Source organism: Etheostoma cragini, chromosome 18, assembly GCF_013103735.1.
Source record: "Etheostoma cragini isolate CJK2018 chromosome 18, CSU_Ecrag_1.0, whole genome shotgun sequence".
NCBI lineage: Eukaryota > Metazoa > Chordata > Actinopteri > Perciformes > Percidae > Etheostoma > Etheostoma cragini.
This window is the reverse complement of record NC_048424.1, coordinates 7,619,094-7,638,876: the sequence shown is the minus strand read 5'-3', so window position 1 is coordinate 7,638,876 and position 19,783 is coordinate 7,619,094. Positions and strand designations below refer to the sequence as shown.

The following is a 19,783-nucleotide window of genomic DNA, read 5'->3' as shown; positions in this document are numbered from 1 at the left end:
CAAAGACACTTAACACAGCTCTGAGGACATTATTCAGTCAGCAATTGGCTGCTGCATTGAGCCTTTTTGTGCCCAAGTGATTGCTTTGATTACCCTGAGATGACCTTGTGGATAATTGATTTTATTTCTTCCAGGATGATTGATACTTCAACAAATCTTATTTGCAGCGGTGAACGCACATCTAGTTAGTGTGTGCAATTTCCTCCTTCTAATTCCGCTCATAGCTGTGCACTTCCAAAAGTTCCTGCTTTCATTTGGGTAGATTTTATCTTTATATATAAGATAAGTGAAAAAAGCAATGCCATTAAAAAGTAAAACACAACCATCCTGGACTGCAGTTCTGGTCTAATGATCCATTAAATTATTATGGGGGATCTGGTCAAAGTGATTAATCAGTTTATTTGGGGGATCATGCATTTTCTTAAGATATAGCCCGAATCCTGAAAACAACTAACTTCTTTGCTGTTGTTAGCAGACCATAAATGTAAATTTTCTTAATTAATTTAGTCAATTTCAGATACAAGATTAATTAAACTTTATGTCTATCACATAATGATAGCAAATTGTCTTTGGTTAGAGCTCACAGGCCACATACAAAACATACACCCATGAAAGACTCACTTAAAATGGCATTAAAAGCAGAAAACTACAAACAACAATTGCATAAATAAGAGCATGTAAGCAAACTGCAGTAATAGAGGAGACAGTCTATTTTGCCATTGTCTGTAGCCTTGACTTCCGGGATGGCTCCGTTGGAAATTCCACCGGATTTCACTCATTTAGACCAGATATCTGTTGCCTTGGGCTTCCTTTGTGTTGGCATTTTAAACTCCAGTTGAGTTATGAGGACTATAGGTTAACCTTTTCTCAGATCTCTGCAGGGTAAATCCAGACAGCTAGCTCTGTCTGTCCAATCACAGTTTTCTGTTGCACGTCTGAAACAACATTTGAACGTCCACTAAACCAAGTTCCTACCGAGGCTATTTTGCCGAGGTGCCGTTGCTCCGTACAGCAAGTAGCGCCGCTCAAGATGATTGTGATTGGTTTAAAGAAATGCCAATAAACCAGAGCACGTTTTTCTCCCACCCAGGAATGCTGTGTGGACTAGCCAGACCCTCCTCTGCAGATGGAGGAAGTTCTGCCAAAGTAACCTAATTTTGCCATGTTTTAAATGAAAATTGCAGTGGGATTGAATGAGCATTTGTAAGTGCTCTACATCATCTTCAACTTAGTTTTTCATAAAATGATATACTAAGTTTATAAAATTGCATTTTACTAAAATGCACAAGCATATATGACCTATTTCCCTCATAATTTGATTTATTTGCTGCAAAAAAAATGACCTGTGACATCTGTTGCAGTGTTGTAATGTCCTTTGTTTGGTGTTCAACCAACCTGCTGCTGCTTTTTATTAGTCAAGGAACTTTGTCATTCATTTAATCAGCAAGCTCAGTTGAAGATGGTGTAAGGATTGTGTCAGTCTCCACTTCATCCTAATGGTGCTAATAGTGTATTATACAACATGTTTCCAAAATCCATACACAGTTACAAACACATAATCCATGTGACTGCTGAGAATGAGCATGATTGTTTATGCTAGAGGCCAGATATGGATGTAATTGGAGTTCAGTTTAAATAAGAGCCCAGAGAGCTGAGCGCAGCGACAGCATATTTACCTGAATATGTAAACAGAGAAAGCGCTCTTGGACAGAGCTACAGTCTCATTTATTAACACGCTGGGTGCAAAATAAAGGCACTGAGTAGAGACTGAAATAACAGCTTTCTGTGCGGTCATTTTAAGAGACAATAAGTCTTATTTAGATCGTTCCTAGGCTACACAGAAAATTTGTATTGATCAAATTTACAATATACTGTAGCCTAATGAAGATTCATGCGGCGTCTTCTTTGTACCTGCATGAAAATGTGTCAAAACAAAGCAATGAACCAGGGCTATGAGGATAATGTGGGTCTATCAGTAAATCACTGCTGTCAAATTACTGGCTGTTATTAAGGGTAAAAACTGCAATTTATGATTTTGTTTGTGTTTTATTGAATTTAGTCCAATACAGTCAAGACAGAAACTAGTGAATAAGACCAAAAGTTGTGCTGTAAAGTTGTAAAGTTGATGCACTCTAAATAAGTTGTTGTTGGCCTTGAAATACTCAAGTAATGTTGGAAAAGCTGTCATTTATTTTTCCAAAGTAATGTCTGCAGTCTCACGTTTAAGGTTTTATGTATTGTAACCTTCAGAGAAACAGGAAGGATATCTAACTGTAAGATAATGACAACTCTGTTGCTCGGTTGAACAAGACTTTAAACTGCAACACTGGAAGAAAATAAACCAACCCAATGGTAATTTGCATGTATTGGCCAGAAACTTTGAATTGGTGTGCTGCAGATTATAACAGCAAACTTTGTTTTTATGAATCTGGCGGACATCCTCCTAAGAGATGTGAAACTTAAAATGAGCCTTCTTATTTTAGTTTAAGTTACATTATTGTTGCCTGGTAATGCTGCTCTAAGCAGGGACGGTCGTGTAAAAGTTCCATGGTGGTATGAAAGATGGTTGGAAGAATGGATGATTATACAGCATCAACACTGTAAGCTAATGCACGTGTCAGTCAAGACGATGAAGATGAAAAAGGCATCCAACAACCAAAATAACCTCAGAATTAACCGAGGTGTGGCAGAAAGACAATAAAGATTAAGTAATGGACCTCATTGTTATTGGAAATACTGTATAAAGTACACATGTCTGAAACATGCTTACAAGAAGGTACGCAGTAGTAAGTAAAAGTTGCTTTGAGGTACTCATAATTTACTTGAGTATTTTCATTTTGTTTTACTTTTTGCTTCTATTACACAACTTTTAGAGGTCTGAACATGTGTTCAAAAACAAATATGTTTATAATATAATATAATATAAAATAAATCATTGTTTACAGGGGCCATTTTTCTGCATAACTAGTAATTAATTAATTCAATACTTTAAAACATTTTGATGTTAATACTTTCATACTTTTCTAGAAGTAAGATTTTGAATGAAGGACAAAGTACTTTTTTAAAGCTATTTATATCTTATATTAGATATATTTCATAAAATGATGCTAAAACACCCCATTACTATAACATTGTATAATGGATCCCATATGATAACATACAGTACATGCTCCTGAACGAGTAATGTTCCTCCTTTAAAAGAACAGGGAAAACGGCCAATACATTATTTCATCAATATATGACTTAATGCTAAAACCATTGCTGATATTTTAATGAATAATGGCGAACTGAGGAAAGCCCTTCTGAGAAACGGGTCCCTCATCATGCAGCCCTCGGGACAGCTGGTTCACTAATGGAGCTCTGGCTGCTTGCCTGGATCGATCACAACACTGTAATGCTGAAGAATTCCTGATTTCAACAAACTGGTGCCCGTCCTCCAGTTTACGTCCCATGGCTGATGTAAGCTGACTCTCCATCATGACTGGAAGCACGAGGGAGGCTGGATCATGCTGGGGGTGGTGGGGCAGGGCAGGCAAACGCAGGGTGGGCAGAGAAAACAGTGAGTCACAGAGATAAATCAGAGCATCTCGGCCATTACATCACCTCCTCCCTGAGAGGAGAAGGCTGCATGTTGATGATTTTATGATGGACGACTGATTCAGTATCCATCAGTGATGGATCACAACTAGATGAAACATAATGTTGGGCCTAGCTAAAAAAACTGTTGGCTCAGCGGTTTTAGAAGAAAAAACACGCTGATGTTGTATGTATGACTTCAGTGGAGCGCTTGTTTGCTTTGAGTGATTTGTGATACCAACAAATATCTTTTCAAACAGCTTTTTAACTAACATCCATTCACATTACAACCTACGAGATAGACACTTTTATTTGCACACTGTTTTATGTGGCAAGATTAACAACCTTTTAAGGCTGAATGAAATTTTTGCTACATGAAATTATTAATTAATTAATGATGATCCCCAAATGGAGAACGACTGTCTGGGTAAGACAAGAAAAGCTCTTTTTTTTTTAGCACATTTCATACACTTTATAAGTCCCAGTGGTTATGTGACACCTTCCGAGGTGTCCTGGTGTGCTAAATATTTAAGAAGTACCTTTTAAAAATGTATCCCAATGTCACAACTACGATGCAGATGTGATTTTGTGGCATTCTTTCCCCCATTTCTAGTTTATTGCAGCGTATGCAGTAAATAATGCCCTTGTGTATATAGACTGTCTTTGTTAAAGCGGTCAGGGACTCACTGAGGGTGGGCCAAGAGCTCTTGTTCGTTCATGGGAAGATTGGCATGAGGACTGAATTGAGAGCACTTAAAGTGAGTGAGTGAGTGAGTGCATGTTGGCAGAGCTACAGCCACAACCTCTTTCACTCCCGGATAATTTCAGATTTCAGCAAGGTGGCCACCCAAGCTTCCTTTTCTTGCAGAGTCATAACAAAGGAAGAGTCTTCTGCAATAAACAAAAATTGACTTTATCAGGGAAGAGGACGGGCAAATGAGCACCGCTTCCCTGATTCTGTCGCTGCAGTGATTTAATGTCTCACTATTCAAGCTAGATTAGGTTTTAAAGCTAGATTTAAATGTCAAGTAGCCATCTCTTCATATCAGCACTCCACAGTAACATATTTAAAGGAATAGGTTGACATTTTGGGAAATAAGCCCATTGTGTTTCTTGCCAAACATTAGATGAAAAGATTGATACCACTATCAAATGTAAAAGTGGTATTGATCTTCTGGGCAAGAAAGGGCATAAGCGTAATTCCTATTATTTCTTTTTTCTTTAATCTACTGGAACTCAATATTGTTCCTCAGGGAGGACTTGATAGACTTAGGACCCTGGAAAAGGCAATAAATTCTCCTTGCTGCAGGTGACAGCAGGGTAAGGAGCCTCTTTACTCAAAAGCAAAAGCAACGATTTCAGTGTAGATTGAGGCCAAGATCTATAGGTTCCATTAAAATGAGCTGTGATACAGATGTCACTAAACATGCCAGTGTCGGTCACCAGCAGCTCATGTTTCTTAGGCGTTACAACCTCCCTGCAATGGAGATGAATGGATTGGATTTGAGGGCCATTTGCATAGCTGTCAGAGAGTAATTCTGCTGACTCCAGCTGAAATACTGACTGATGGGTTTAATTCCATTACGTGAGCTACTGTGTAAGGATGGAGTAGCAGCTGACCTACTGCAGAGCACAGGGCTCTTTAACGTTCTCTACACTATACCTGTAAAATGCTGGAGAGCTGTAGGTAAAGATGACAGGCAGATAACCAATCGAGTAAGAGGTGTCACGGGTCGAGGGTTCAGCCTGGTAGATCACATCCCTCAAGGCCTTTGACCGCACATTAAAATTGAGCTCTTTGAGTGTTTTGTCAGTTATATGGCTGCTATTGTCATTACATGAAGCAGTTTCGGTTTGGCGTCAAGGACGGCTAGATGTAAGCAAGGCTGGAAAGATTATGCATTTTACAGCCTAATGTCTTCAGAGGACGTTGAAGAGAAGCAGCTTCTATATCGTGATGAACACACTGACAGAATGCAGTTAAAGTAAAATTTACAAAAACATTTTTGTAAATATTAGAAGCCAATCAAGACCAGTGCTATGTCCTTATTCCACACTGCATACAATATGCACTATACGCTGAGTATACTACTTTTGATAGTTTGCTATAGTGTAGTGTTGTAGAAACCAATGCATTTATGGTTATGTACAAACATAAAATGATACAAGACTTATCTACATTATGCACATACAACAGAAACAACATTTTGCGGCTTTGCTGATACAACCTTAACATTAAACACAGGCAAACTCCATCCCTCAAATGATTAAATAATGATATAGAGTGGCATATCATGCTCTATACGTTTTGGGATTTTAGAGACCTATCTTATGTTACACTCAAGGTAAAAGTATTAATATGATTAGACAACTAAAAATGACTTATGTGAGCTGCAAGACTGATATTTTTCATTCACCAGATATGCATTTTCTGCAAATATTATTGTAAATAGACCTAATAGAATGTGCGCGTGTTTTTCCTATATGTGGAATGTGATGGATTGTACACACGTTGCTGGTAATTATTGAACGGTAGAGACAGGGGAATAATCGTCCCACACCTGTGCACACAGAATGGGCGGAGCATTGTCTATTTATTCAATGTTAAAATACTCTTAATAAAGGTCCAGAGGGACTGAAACGTTAGTTTGATAACTGAGCAAGAGCAGTGTGCAGGATCTGCTTTTGTCAAGACTTGAGTGATGCTTTCCAACGCACCTGCATCAAAGATAGTTGGATGTGCAAATACAGTATCTACTTTCAAATCCAGGTTGCATTACATTAATCTTGAAACATACAGTATGTTCTTCTGCAAATTAGTGGTATATTAACCTAATTTCTAGGAGACAGGGTTGCAACAAGTTGTTATAGTGCTACAAACTAAAAACCCATGAATTAGACATTTTCAATTAATCTTTAAGTAAAGAATATCCATGTTAACATTTACCCTAGGTTAAACATACTAAATTTAACAATGATTAATTATATTTTTAACCCCATAAATGAAATGATTGTGATGTGTTGTATCTACTGTATGTGCAGTCACTTTATGAACATGCAGTATACTGTGGCCTTGTGTTTCTTTCTGTGTAGTTACTGCAAGAATGACATTGACCTGCAGCCTCTCGGGTCATGGACAGAAAATGTTTAAAGTTTTATCACTGAGTGGCTGAACATAAATAATCTTAAGGTAGCCAATACATTTCTGCTTTGCATTAGATTTGACCTTGACCCTGCTGGAGGGGTAACATTGATCTTATCATTTGTCTTCCAGACATTTATTGACATTAATTCAGAGTTTTGCCCTTGTCTCCATCCCTCTACACCAGTCGGCCTCATAATGTCTTCATCTTCTCCTTTATCTCTAACCTATTTTACTGTTGCGTGGTTTCTAATGGGGCTTTATTAGCCGGCCCACTGCTCAGGGAAGGCATTTGATCCTCACTGTAAACCTCCGATACTTCGTCCCAAGCCCCAGAGCAAATAGATCCCTCTGAAGACATTGAATACACCACACTATCGGTTACATCTCACTGCAAACACTACATCTTTACAGTGAGCAGCTGTAATTTTACACTGACAACCATATTTCCGAAATTGGGGGATTAAAAAAACAAAAAGAGTCTTTTAAACTATTCATGAGGTATAGAATAAAAAACACTTAGTGTCTTTTCAGTTATATTTAATTTACAAGTATGCTGGATTATAAATACCCTGAAATTGATGGTTCACAATCAGACACCTGCAAAACTAATGTAGCGCTAGTTATTAGTTGTTAGCGTTACTTTCGGAACTTTTCAGTACTTTCGGGGGCGTGGATAGAGTAAGAGCACGGAGACAGCTCCGACTGTGTAACTTGGTCCACTTTTTATTTGACAACTCTTGGCTCCTAACAAAACGTGCTCCATCATCTCGTCATCATATCCCACCCCCAACCTAACTGCTACATTAGCTAGATAGCTCCCTTGTTATCTCAAGATACACAATACACTATGAAGCTACACTTAATGAAAAATATGTGACTTATTTCTGTAACTCTAAAAAAGGTAATCTGTGAATTAAATATTTATAAAATAAATCTCATCTTACATTCTTCAGATGAATGTCCCCATTTCAATAATCTCATTTTACACTAATGACATTGCCACAAGCCTCAGTTATACTTTGTGTTTTGTGCTAATTAGCAAAAGTTAGCTTGTGAAACAGTATCCAAGCTATATTAAGATGAACAGGATAACCGTCCCTAGATCGTCTAAAACGTCTGAAGATCAGCCGGTTAGCATTGTTATTTTAGCATGCTGATGCTAACATTTAGCTCAAAGCTGTGCTGTCACTAAATACATCCCGCAAATGGGGAAGATGTAGCAATAATTGGAATTTGAACAGAATAATGACTACATTTTCATTTTGTGGTAAACTGTTCCTTTAAATCTACGGACCTTATAAAGTAGCTAAGTCAGTGGATTTCCCTTGTGTCTTGGCTCAGGATGCAGTTATGTATATGTGTAATCCAGCTTCTTCAGTTAAATCAGCCCGTAACCTGAATATGAATATGAAGCCTTTCTAGCATGCTGAGTCAGACCTAAGAAAATAGTTTTTTGGAGTTAAATTTAATTGTGGAAAATCTTTCTTGCTTAGTCAATATAGATTCTGTTTTGAGGAGAGCATATTAAGCAAGATTTAGGAGGTAAAATGACACATGGACCCACAAAGAATTTCAGCTAAGTTTTTCTATGCAGACTAAATGTATATTTATCTACACACGTGTGAACAAAATATCCTGCAAAATAACTGAACCACTGCCTCCACCTGCTGGTTCAAGAAAGTCTTGCTGCCCATTTTGGGACTGAAAAAATAAAAACACACTTCTCAGAACAGTAGACATTTTAATAAACTTTTCACAAGTCTTATTGCAGCTGACATGATTAGTTTTTATACTACCAAAATCATTGCAAAAATGCAGTATCATAAATATATGGCCATTTCATATATAGTTTTTTTTTGTACATAATTATTTCAAAAGCTCCCTTAGTTGTAAAATAATTGTGCAACCAACCTAAAAATCTGATGAAAATCTGCAAAATTCGACGCAGTAATTTCCGAAGATAAATACAAGCTCTTACTTTATCTTTAATTAAAAGGGATTATGTTGTAAAGTGAAAGATTGCTTTGATATTAACGTTTTAGTGCTAAACAGGCATCCTGATTATTTTATGAAATATAAGTCCACGCGATGAAAATGTATAATATTTTGACATATATTCAATTAAATAAAGGATATAAAAAGGCAATATTGGCAAAAGCAGAAGCATACAGGACAAGTGCATTTACAAAAAAATAAACTTACTCTGAATATTAAAAAGATACAAAATGTGTGAAGATGTGGCGTGCGACTGGCTGACTGATGGATAGCGGTCACAAAGAGCCAGCGTCAGCCAGGGAAGGAGTGTGAAGTTTAACAGAAAGTCTTTATTCTGCTCTCGGTGGGGCAGGACATCTTTTTTCATCTCTGCCTCTCTGATTCAACCTCCATCTCTACCCTATTTCTACCCATCAATCCATCTTCTCATTGGTTTCTCTTTTGTTTTTCTCAGTGCCAGTCTTCATCTTTTTCATCCTCTTTCTCAGATGAGTCTTCATGGCTGCTGGACTCTGCCTGCTCTGTCAATCCGTTTCCTCCCTGATTAGTCGCCACCATCGCAGCCGCCACTGCTGCTACCTTCCTGGCCCGAGCTTCAGCTACGGCCTGCTCCTCCTCCTCCTTCTGACGCAGCGCTGCAGCCTTCTTCTCCTGCTCCGCATGACTCTTCATGTGGGCACTTCGACTCTTCACTTTATAAAACACCCTATGGCGGGGGAGGGAGAGCATGCGACATTACACACAATAACAGCGGTCTGGAATGATGCAACACTATCTAATAGAAGTTCACAAAGTCTACTAAACTCTGCTGCAGAAAGGTCCACTAAATTTGGAAAAAACTGTTTGTCTTTCAAAATGTTTTAATTTCACAATGCCATTTCCCCATTTTCTTTCAGAATTCTACTTTTCATTATAACAAGTCGTTTATCTGCCCATCAAAACAAACCAGGCTGATTAATTCACCATTCCAAAGCCATATTACATATTTTATCTGCATTTCTTCATACGATTCACTATTTCATTATCTACTATTTTATCTATTGATTTCCATATCTTTGACCTACATGAAGATCAACATAATGAGGTGAACCACATGTGCTACTGTAACTGCCGCCAACATCCTACATTACCACAACATTAGTGAGACTGCAACACCTGGGTGAGCAAAAAAACAACTAAGGGCCATATAATGCAAAACCAAGACATCATGTCACAGCCTACATGTGAAGACAATCTCTGATGATTCTGACATACCTGCCACATTTCTTGCAAGGAAATTCTGCATCAGGATCCGGTGGGGGCTTCGCTGGAGCTCTGCTCTTCTTTGCTGCAGGCTCAGCCCGAGGCCTGTGAGGCACTGGCGGGTGTTGAGCCTCCTTATTCAAAATGTGTGGCTCTTTCATCACCGGCAACGTCCCTGCCTGGAGCACCAAAAAATAACTACAGTTTAGGTTTGCAGTTTTTTTTACTTCATTCTTTTACTGTGTGCGTACGTTTAGTCAATGAACTGCCTTGAAAATAAAGCTGGGTGATTTGCAAAAAATCTAAGATTAGGATATTTTTGACCAAACACATCAATGTCGATATTGAGGCAATGTTGTAGGTTTACATACCGGTGCTTTACATAATAGATTAACACAGAGTTTTTAAAAGTAGTCACCAATAATGTGGATACAATGACTATGTTGGTTAAGGCACATAATAAAACAGTAATTTGGGTAAGTTTGGAAAACTAAGTTTGGGTAAGTTTAGAATCACTTTACCGTAATGCAGCCTTTAAAACCAGGAAAAGACACTTGTCGTATCACAATAGCCAACATTTAGGACGATGTCTAGCTTCATATATTGAAGTCGATGTAATATCAATATATTGTCCAGCCCTACTTGCAGAAACCGAAGTATGTAATGAAATACTTGCATAGTCATGAGCCTGTAGTGACTGAGCAACCCTTGCCCGCTGGCTGCTCTCGTACGAAACATCCTTGTTTACATCTCCATCCATCTCTCCTTGAGTCATTTTTGTCTGCTGTGAACTCTGCAACAAATCACATCAGATAAATACAAGATAAGTGCACAACATATTAGAACCAACCTTTCAAATTTGGATGTATACACCCATTTAAAAGGATTATTTCCCTTTCAAAAGAGTACCTGAGCCATGTAATGCTTTACCACACATCACTATGGTATTCCACTCTACCTTAATGTCCACCACAACCTCTGTGGGCTTCTCCCCTGGTGAATCTGGCGGGCCAAAGGTTAAAATCCCATTGCGTCCAATCTTCACCTGTTTCTTGTATGTGTAGTAGAACTCCACACACTGAGCCACAGTTTTGGTCTGCACCTTTAAAAATCGGTGATGCAGAATTTAAAATATTAATATTTATTAACTTGTTCCACAGTGAGACTGCTGTGCAGGATGCATCAACAATTGATGCATCCTATTATTACACAATGTGAACAAGAACACACTTAAGACAAGTGACAGCCTCAGCCTCATGCTAGTGGCCTTGTTGCTGTTAATGATTCTATGAAATGAAGACCACGTTTCCCATAAATCCAGTTACTTCCTATCACAGTGGATGTGGCTTGAATAGTCTAAATTGCTTTTGTGTTTGCACGTTTGGAACTCGTTAAGTTTTAAGTCTGTTTGTGATGAAAGAAAAGGACATTATCCATCTGCACCTGGCCTCATATCGTAAAATGCCGACTCAGGAGCGTAATGGTTGAAAATTTGGTATGGTTTGTTTAAAGCAATGATACCAATAAGTAATGTGATTATTGATTTATTAGTTTTGAAAGGCACAGAGCACATACTGTATATAATCAAATGTAAATGTATTTTAGAGTTATTCAGAATGATTCATAATCGTTAATGCTGCAGGGTAAAACTAATGAGCATACCAATTTCTGCACCATGAAGAAGTCCTTCCTGTAGGCAGAGATCCCCTTATTGAAGTAGCACTTCTCTTCTGCAGTCCAGCAATCAGAGCCTGCGAATGAATCAGATGCAGTGAAATTTAATGTGTGCTTAACAAAAGAGAATTAAGAAACAAACAATTTAAATATAATATGATTGTAGGTTCTAGCTCGGACGATGTTTCCCAAATCGACAGACTCAACCGGAATTTAGAATGCCAACACAAAGAAAGCGGAAGTTGCGGGACATCAGACGGCACCGGAACAATCCCATGAATGAAACGTCATCGATATAGAATGAGAAATCAGCAACAGAAGATAAAGAAGAGGCCGAGACAGCCAGGACATCTGTGAGAATCTAGTGATTTTCTTTTTAACAGCATTTTTCTGTAATGTTGAAGCTCACCTGAGTAGTGATAACCTGCCAGGTGATGACCATTGGGGAAAACTGGGTCCTGAAGCATCAAACGTCCCAGTGTTTCCTTAAAATTAACGTGAGTTATCACAGTGAACAGTCCATTCTTTAAACAGCTTGTTGTTCAGTTGCCGTAAAAATAGTCATTTTTGAAAAATGCATGTTATGGTCATAACAAGAGACATAATAAAAAAGTTAGACCGACAAATTCTGCTGCTATCAAATTGTAGGATTTTGATTAAATTAAAAAGTTGTACTGCTAATAATCATGCAAACTGAACTGCAGTAAACTGATTAGAAGCCACTTTACTCACAAGGAAATCACCTCCACATTCATGTAAACAGTGTAAAACCAGCTCCTGATTGGTTCCTCCGCCCCTGAGCACACTGCAACAAGCCATGTTCAACAAATCCTCCACTACAAAAAACAGAAGAGAAAATGACGAGGGTTTGAAAGAATCAGTGGATGAGATGGTGATAAAAAGCTCACACAGAGAAAAGAACAATGATCAGTGAACAACTTGTGTGAGATACTAACTGCTCTCTTGGTCACCGTGTTTGAGGTGGGAGTCGGCCATAGGGACCCAAACCAAGTCAGCCTTGTGCAGGTCAGACTGGGAGAGAGGTTGATCCCGCAAGTCGGGAATTTCTGCCTGGTATTTTTGCCCAATGTTGATACGTCTGAGAAAAAAATATATAATTTGTATTTATTTTTTTTCCAATAGCACAGTTCTGAAAAGGCGTCTGTACTTACGGTTCAAGGCTAGCAGGTGCTGCGTCACCGATCAAGGACAGAACAGGAGGTGTGACTTCTGAACTTGCTGCAAATACAATAACAAAATTTCCTTGTTAGACATCTGAGAACGCCTCATTAGAAGAACTTGTCTCCGATTCAACCTGAAAGAAGCAACAACTGAGACTTACTGGAGCGCAACAGACTGCGCGTCGCAGATTTGGGCGCAGGTGGCGGCGGCAGGATTTGGTTGCTTACGGCGATGTTGGTCAGGAAGGTGGAGAAGTAGAGTCCTGAGCCCTCGCGCACAGGAGACAGGATGGGTGGAGGCGTGTACGGGGGCAGCGTGAGGGGGTTGTCCGGCAATCGGACGGGAGAGCGCAGGTTGCTCTGGTAGGAAGAGATGCTGGAGTAGAGGGATGGAGGGATGAAGGAGGATGGTTTGTGCGGAGGGATGATGAGAGGCTCAGGACGAGGTCGGCGCTTAAATTTGGATTTTCCATCCTCGTCCGGCTCTGGATCAGTTTCCCCATCCTAGACAGAAGATTGAGGGTTTAATCAGACCATTACTTTTTCTTTTTTAATATCAATCTAATTAGAAGTTAAATTCTTCTGCTGCAACTGAGCTTGATGTGTTTGTAGGTGCATTTGCTGTAATTTGATTCCCCATAATCAATTCATGTCAGCTTTGGAGTTCTGTCTGATGCTTCCAATGGAAATTTTCTGCAATTTTTGATAGATCAGTTTTATATATTGCAGGGAGTAATAAAACCCCTGTTAAATGATGAGCTGCATGCAACAGTCTGCAAGGTTAGCAACTTACTAAGGGCCATAGTTGCGTGGAAAACTACTTCTCCGTGCAGACGCACATTGCAAATATTACTGTGTTTGTTATTAAACCAACTTGATTTTGTTCATGCAGTAAGTGAAGTTGCTCTTCTGGTGAATTTCAGACAAAGCAGCTGCTCAAGAAGTGTTTGTTGTTGCCAATCAACCAGGAGTTTTAGGCAGAACTAGACTTGACCAAAGATTAACACATGGTCTTCTTACAATACTAACCTGGCCATAACTCTCGTTCGTGGAGGTTCTGAGTGATCGCCGTCGAGCCACAATGACAGAAGGTTTGCGGTCGGACGGTCCTGCAGGCCTCTCACCCTGGCTAATTCGTCCCTGAGTCCAGCCACCCTGAGGATCTGCTTGTCTACTGTGCACTGGCACTGATACAGGGATAACCAGAGGTAGCATAGTGGCCTGTCTGCCTGAAGAACCCTCTTCCTGCTAGGGCAACAAAGCAAAAAGAAGGGAAGATGAGGAGAGATGGAAAAGACTAAGTAAGTATTGGGAGATGACACGGGGAACATGGAAAAGGAATTAAGATATAAAAACAGGGAGATTGTGCGATTTTTTAATAAATTAGAACATTAATTTGTTGTTGTATTTTATAATAAATGATATGAGGGCTGCAATTTTAGTATTTTTTTTAATCATATATTAAACCTATTTTTGATGATTTGTTAAAAGGGTGAAATATGGCCAGCACACAAATAACAAGAAAACATCTTCAATTGTCATTTTACCTAAATATTTTCAAGAGAAACAGAGCAAATCATACTATTTATTGTTTGATCCAATAAAAATGTGGCTGATTAAATGACATAAAATAAATAAAATATGAAAACAGTTGCCCTTTCATTTTCTGGCCATGGATCAATTAAGTCCAAATCATCAATTGAAACCCTATAGCTAATTATTGCCCACTTTGAGTGTTACATTTACTGAACAAAAAGTTGATTAATTGAAGAAAAGAAAAAAAGTGAAGTGCTGCATCTATCAAATGTGACATAAGGATCACACTTTAAAAAAAAAAAAATTATTACAACATATTTCTATAGTATTAAGAGTGCGTACGACTTCTGCTACGTCTAGTCACGCTGATAAAAAAAAAAAAATTGAGCAATCCTGAATTTCTATTGGTGGCAGTGGAACATATAAATGACTTATGATTTATACTTCAAGCAAAGATAAGAACCAAAGTTAGACATTTGACTCATCTCCTAACTCACTAAAGGGTTGCACCACAATACACCAACTCTGGGTTGTCTATAGCAATAATAAACCGGTCTGGTGTGTGTTAGGGAGTATAGGAGTGTATGTAGCTGTGCAGGTTGACAGCTCGGCCTCTCCCTAGCTCTGCTGAATGAATAGGAAGGAACCTGAGGAATGTGGAGGTGTGCAGACATGCAACTGCTTAACTGTAAATCCAGCATGCGCAGTCTGCACAAAAAAAACCTGCCAGAAGCCTGTTAACCCCCTGAGGGCGGGGAACCAAACTTCCCTGTGCTAACAAAAACTGAGTTCAACTAGTATTGGTGTTTATTGTCTGTTTTCAAGAAGCTGCTGAAGAGAAAATAAAGAAGCCAGTTGTAGTGTGTGTGCGCCATTTAGTATGTAAACAATAGAAATCCTGAATAACAGATTTAAGTGTATCAATTAAAGCTATAAAATGAGAGCTATCTTTCAAATCCAAAAAGGAGGAATCTACAATATTTTTTTCAGGTTGCACCCATATCCGGTCCATGACAAGGTCTTGTAATATGACTGGGCTACAGCTGTAGGAATCAAGTGAACAGACTTAAGAAAAGGATTTTGTAAACCATAGGGAAGTTCTGCATAGAAACAGCGTTCTTCCCCTTTGTGCAGCTGCTCGCCAACTTTGACAGATGAGAAAAATTGGCTCTTACATGTACAGATTAGCTGGCCTTTACTTCCTGCCTGACCTAAACTGACGCTTAAGCAGGTATTTAAATTGCTATTGTGCTGTAAAATTGTCAAAAATAAATAATTACAGTAGTGGTGTAATAAGTGACTTTTTTTAAAACCTTGAACATTTTAGCAGGCAAGGACTCCATTTCTGAAGCCTTCTGGGCCAGAGTTTCCAAGTTGATCTCCTTAGATGCTCTCCTTCTCCTACGGATGACCCCTCCTGTTGTCACTTCCCCTCCTTTAACAGCCTGAGAGCCTGCTACTCCGTTATGGGATGGTGGAGGCTCTTTGGATGCTTGAGACCAAATGTTTGTTGAAGGGGGTGCTAGTGGGGACTGTCCCTCCCTGGAAAGGCGACGTGAACGCCGAGGGGCAGCCAGCATTGCTTCTGAAAGCTCTGCAGGGTTTGTGGCTACCTTTTCGGGGCATGGATGAGGAACAGGTGATGCATCACTGGGCTGGGCCTCTGGTTCCTGCTGCGGCACCACTGACTGGACATCCTCTTTAGAAGCTATGTCAGGTGGACCAGGCTTAGGAGGCTGAAAAATCACAAAGTTTTGGGTTTGTTGCTGGTTTGGCTGCACCTGTGGTTGTGTTGTTTCTTGCTGTGGCACATTTTGTTGTTGCACTTGCTGCTGCTTTTGTTGTTGTTGCTGCAATTGCTGAATTTGTTGCTGTCGCTCCTGTAACTGTTGCTGGTGATACTGTTGCTGCATTTGCTGCAGCTGTTGCTGCTGTTGCTGCTGCTGTTGCATTTGATGCCGTTGGATTTGGTGATGCTGCAGATGTTGCTGCTGATGCAACTGAAGGTGATGTTGTTGCTGCTGCAGCTGCTGCTGCTGTTGTTGTTGCTGCTGCTGCTGGCGATTGTGGTGCATTTGTTGCTGCTGCTGCATATGGTGTAGTAGCTGTTGTTGATTTTTAGGCTGATCACTGTACGCCAAGCTCGGAATTCCCTTGTTGCCTGGAAAAACAGAGTAATAACCTGATGAAAACTGTTGCTTGCTGGGTCTAAATGTTGTCTGGAAGGGCTGCAGCATAGACCCCTGCAAAGGGTGAGAAGGCACATGGGACTGACCCTGGAGCTCCACACCTTTGTGGGTGTTTTGATATACATGCAGCTGAGCCTGGTGCATTGCAGCGTGCTGCTCCCACTCAAGCCCCCTCCCCTGAGCTTGAGCCTGGGGGGCATCTCTGTAAACCTCAACAGGTCCTGGCAGTGGATTTTCTCCCCCCATTGGCAGAGCTACACCCTCATGGACTCCTTTGTGGAACGCCATTTGACCCCTGACATTCGCTCCACTCATATAGGGGCCAAAGTTCTGGCCCCAGGCTGAAGCAGGAGCCTCTTGAGACCAGCCGGGGGCCTGTACAGAGTCCTGGTGCATCCATTTGACTGGAGCAGCCTGTTGATAGTGCGCTAGACTTTGGGGCCCTTTCTCTGGGTTGTAAACTGCAGAGCTGCTAGCAGAGTTACTGTGGCTTGACTCTAAAGTCGGAGGTCCGATACCATAATAAACCTCGCCTGAATGCTGAACGGGCTCTTTCATGGCTGCAGCCCGATGCTTGCCGCTCTTGTCAGTATGAACTTGAGAAGGAAGACTCATAATAATAGTATACGGTTATGTTGGAGTAAGAGCTCTCAATCTTGATCTCTAAGCGTGCAAAATGTAACTGCCTCTGTAGTGTGCTTTCTTTGTCTAATTGTGTATACAGAGGTATTTGGGAGGAAATAAATCCCAAAGGAAAGTGCAGGGTAGGGAGCATGTAACCCTCCTTCCAAAATCAAATCTGAGGTTTGCTGTCCTTTCTTCTCATCCTCTTTATGGTGCCGGACCTTGTGAGAGAAAGGAGGGGTTAGACACTTTCTTTTTCTCTACAGAAAAGCACACAAAGTTTTCAGTCGACTTTTACTCGTATGCAGCAAAGAGGAAATTGAGGCCTACTCGAGCAAATAGCCCAGTCAGTCAAGTGAAAACCAGTCAGAGAGTATGTGTGTACATGTAAGCGTTGGGGGAGCAAAACCTACAGGCTATATTTCGATATCGACGTCCAGGTGCGTGCAGACAGGACGTTATAAAGTTAAGAAGTTTTGAAGCGGCGGCCAACAGCACCAAGGAGGCGCTGACTGTGTCGCTGCCATTTGGCATAACAAGAAATACAGGAAACGGAGGGGCTCGTGCAATTACCCGAGCGATAGCCAGTGATGTTGTGTTAAATGTTAGCAATAAGGAAGCGTCTGAGTAACGTTATGCAATAAGGAAGATTAGTAAGCATGAGTTAAACACAGTGTATATACCTTATCAATGGTGCAAGGAGCTCTCCATGGTCAACTCCATGGAGTCACTTTGGTTTCGATCAAAGTCGACTGCATGCAGCTCCATGAAGGGATTCTGCGCAGCAAATGTCAAACTCAGACAACTTTCCCTCGAGTTTCACAGCGCACAATATGGCGAACAGTCGAGTTTACAATCCCACGAACACATAATCCAAAATCCTGGACAGACTGGAGAGGCTCATAAACGTAGTTACAATGTTGCACACTGTATTTGTAAAACCGTGCACTTCGTGAGGGGGGGGGATGTCCACAACTTTCTCCCCGAAGCAACCTACGAGTTCACCACGCATGAGACGGCGAATGTGTAGAAAGTGTGCCGTGCAGCACCCTGCGCTGGTATTTCCGCTGATTTGAACACGTCGCTGCTGAGCCCCGCGGGTTTGACCGCTGTGGGTCGGCCTATCCACGATGTATGAAACGCAGCGAAACTGCGCAAACACGCAGAGAGTTGTGTACCCCAGAACGCACCGCCTCACCCCAAAACAGCTCAACTCACATCCTGTTATCCAATCCGATTGTCTGGCCACTCCCATCGCTGTATCCGTGTACGTTTGTTTTGTTACCACGGCTGCCCGGAAAGCGGAGTCTTAGCTCACCACACGGAAACAGTTTGCTGTGGGTTGAACGTTGAACCCTACAGGATTATAAAAGAAAAACGTAGAACTATGTTTCACATGTGAATACTTTTTACAGAAATATTTATATATTTACATTCTAACTTGTATTCATTACATTTCTGTTGCAAATAGTCTAGAGTAGTGAAAACAATCAAAGAATATAGGGATTTTTTACATAGATAGATAGATAGATAGATAGATAGATAGATAGATAGATAGATATTGATCCCCAAAAAATGGGAAATTACGGTGGTACAGCAGCACACGTACATTAGTCACACAACATAGCATATAAATATAAATTAGATACTAGGAAAACATATACATACATACAATATACATGAAATAATAATAATAGGAATAAATATAAGAACAAATATTTAAATATATACAGGATGGGAAAAAAATGTGCAACTGCTTAAATAATATGCTGAAATGTATTCTAAAATGTAAATGAACCAATTGTGCAGGTTGAACTTAGTGCAGTATTGTGGTGTCTAAAAGTCTTATCTAGCACCCAGTGATGACATGCAAAAGAGTCTTATTGCCAGTGGTAGGAATGATTTCCTGTAGAGGTCCATGCGGTATTGAAGCTGAGGCTGAATCGAGAGAAGGAAATTGGGCCTTATTCTTAACTTGGATGCAAGCAATGAATTAATGCTCACCTGCTTAATGCACATATTCTATTTGTCCTGCAGCACCATATTTTAACAAGGCAGTCAAGTTTCTTTGACAAAACCTCTATCAAAACAGTTATTTTGACACAAGATAAAACCCTTTGTATTTACAGTCCAGAGTTGTGTCCATGGGGCATGTCAGGGCTGTGCCTATAGCGCCTTTAGATGAATGTATCAAGGCACTGCTGACAGGAGGGAAGTGTCGTGTCAGGACCGCATCTCTGCCTCATCAGACTGCAACCTCCAGCTGGCACTGGGACGGTTCACAGCTCAGTGTGATTGGAGCAGGGATGAGAATGAAGAGATCCAGGCCTGGCGTTATTTCAAGATCATTTAGGATGAGCATTTGATTGGCCAGTGCAGCGCATTGCCAGATGACTTTACAGTTTGTTGCAACAAAGTTGAGGCAGGTTGAACTTTTTTTCTCACAGCCATACATGTGTAAATGCAGTAGGTTCATTCAGAGTAAATGTTGATGCACTATTCTGGATAAAGGTAAGACTATATTGATCCCTTGGTGAAATTTACAAGCCGGGAGTAGCCTATAAGCCTCAGCTTTACCAGCTGCAACATTAAAGTAAGATAATCTACACAAAAAGTAATAA

At 40.2% G+C, this 19,783-nt stretch overlaps 1 protein-coding gene across 4 annotated transcripts; it reads right to left on the bottom strand.

Moving 5' to 3' along the window:
* Positions 1-9,125: 9,125 nt before the first annotated feature.
* On the bottom strand, positions 9,126-18,396 carry mideasa (mitotic deacetylase associated SANT domain protein a). Of its 4 annotated transcripts, none has more exons than XM_034900558.1 (13): positions 17,846-18,396; positions 15,663-17,383; positions 13,843-14,058; positions 12,975-13,317; positions 12,805-12,871; positions 12,589-12,731; positions 12,365-12,468; positions 12,042-12,117; positions 11,621-11,709; positions 10,917-11,060; positions 10,635-10,751; positions 9,971-10,137; positions 9,126-9,422 (listed from the first exon to the last, which is right to left on the bottom strand). In XM_034900558.1, the coding sequence occupies exons 2-13, from the start codon at positions 17,151-17,153 to the stop codon at positions 9,167-9,169; spliced, it is 3,213 nt and encodes a 1,070-aa protein (XP_034756449.1). In that variant the 5' UTR covers positions 17,154-17,383; positions 17,846-18,396; the 3' UTR covers positions 9,126-9,166. The 4 variants fall into 4 exon arrangements, with proteins under 4 accessions (XP_034756449.1, XP_034756448.1, XP_034756450.1 ...); XM_034900557.1 differs by having other exon boundaries at positions 13,843-14,061; positions 17,846-18,395; XM_034900559.1 differs by having other exon boundaries at positions 12,604-12,731; positions 13,843-14,061; positions 17,846-18,395.
* Positions 18,397-19,783: the final 1,387 nt, after the last annotated feature.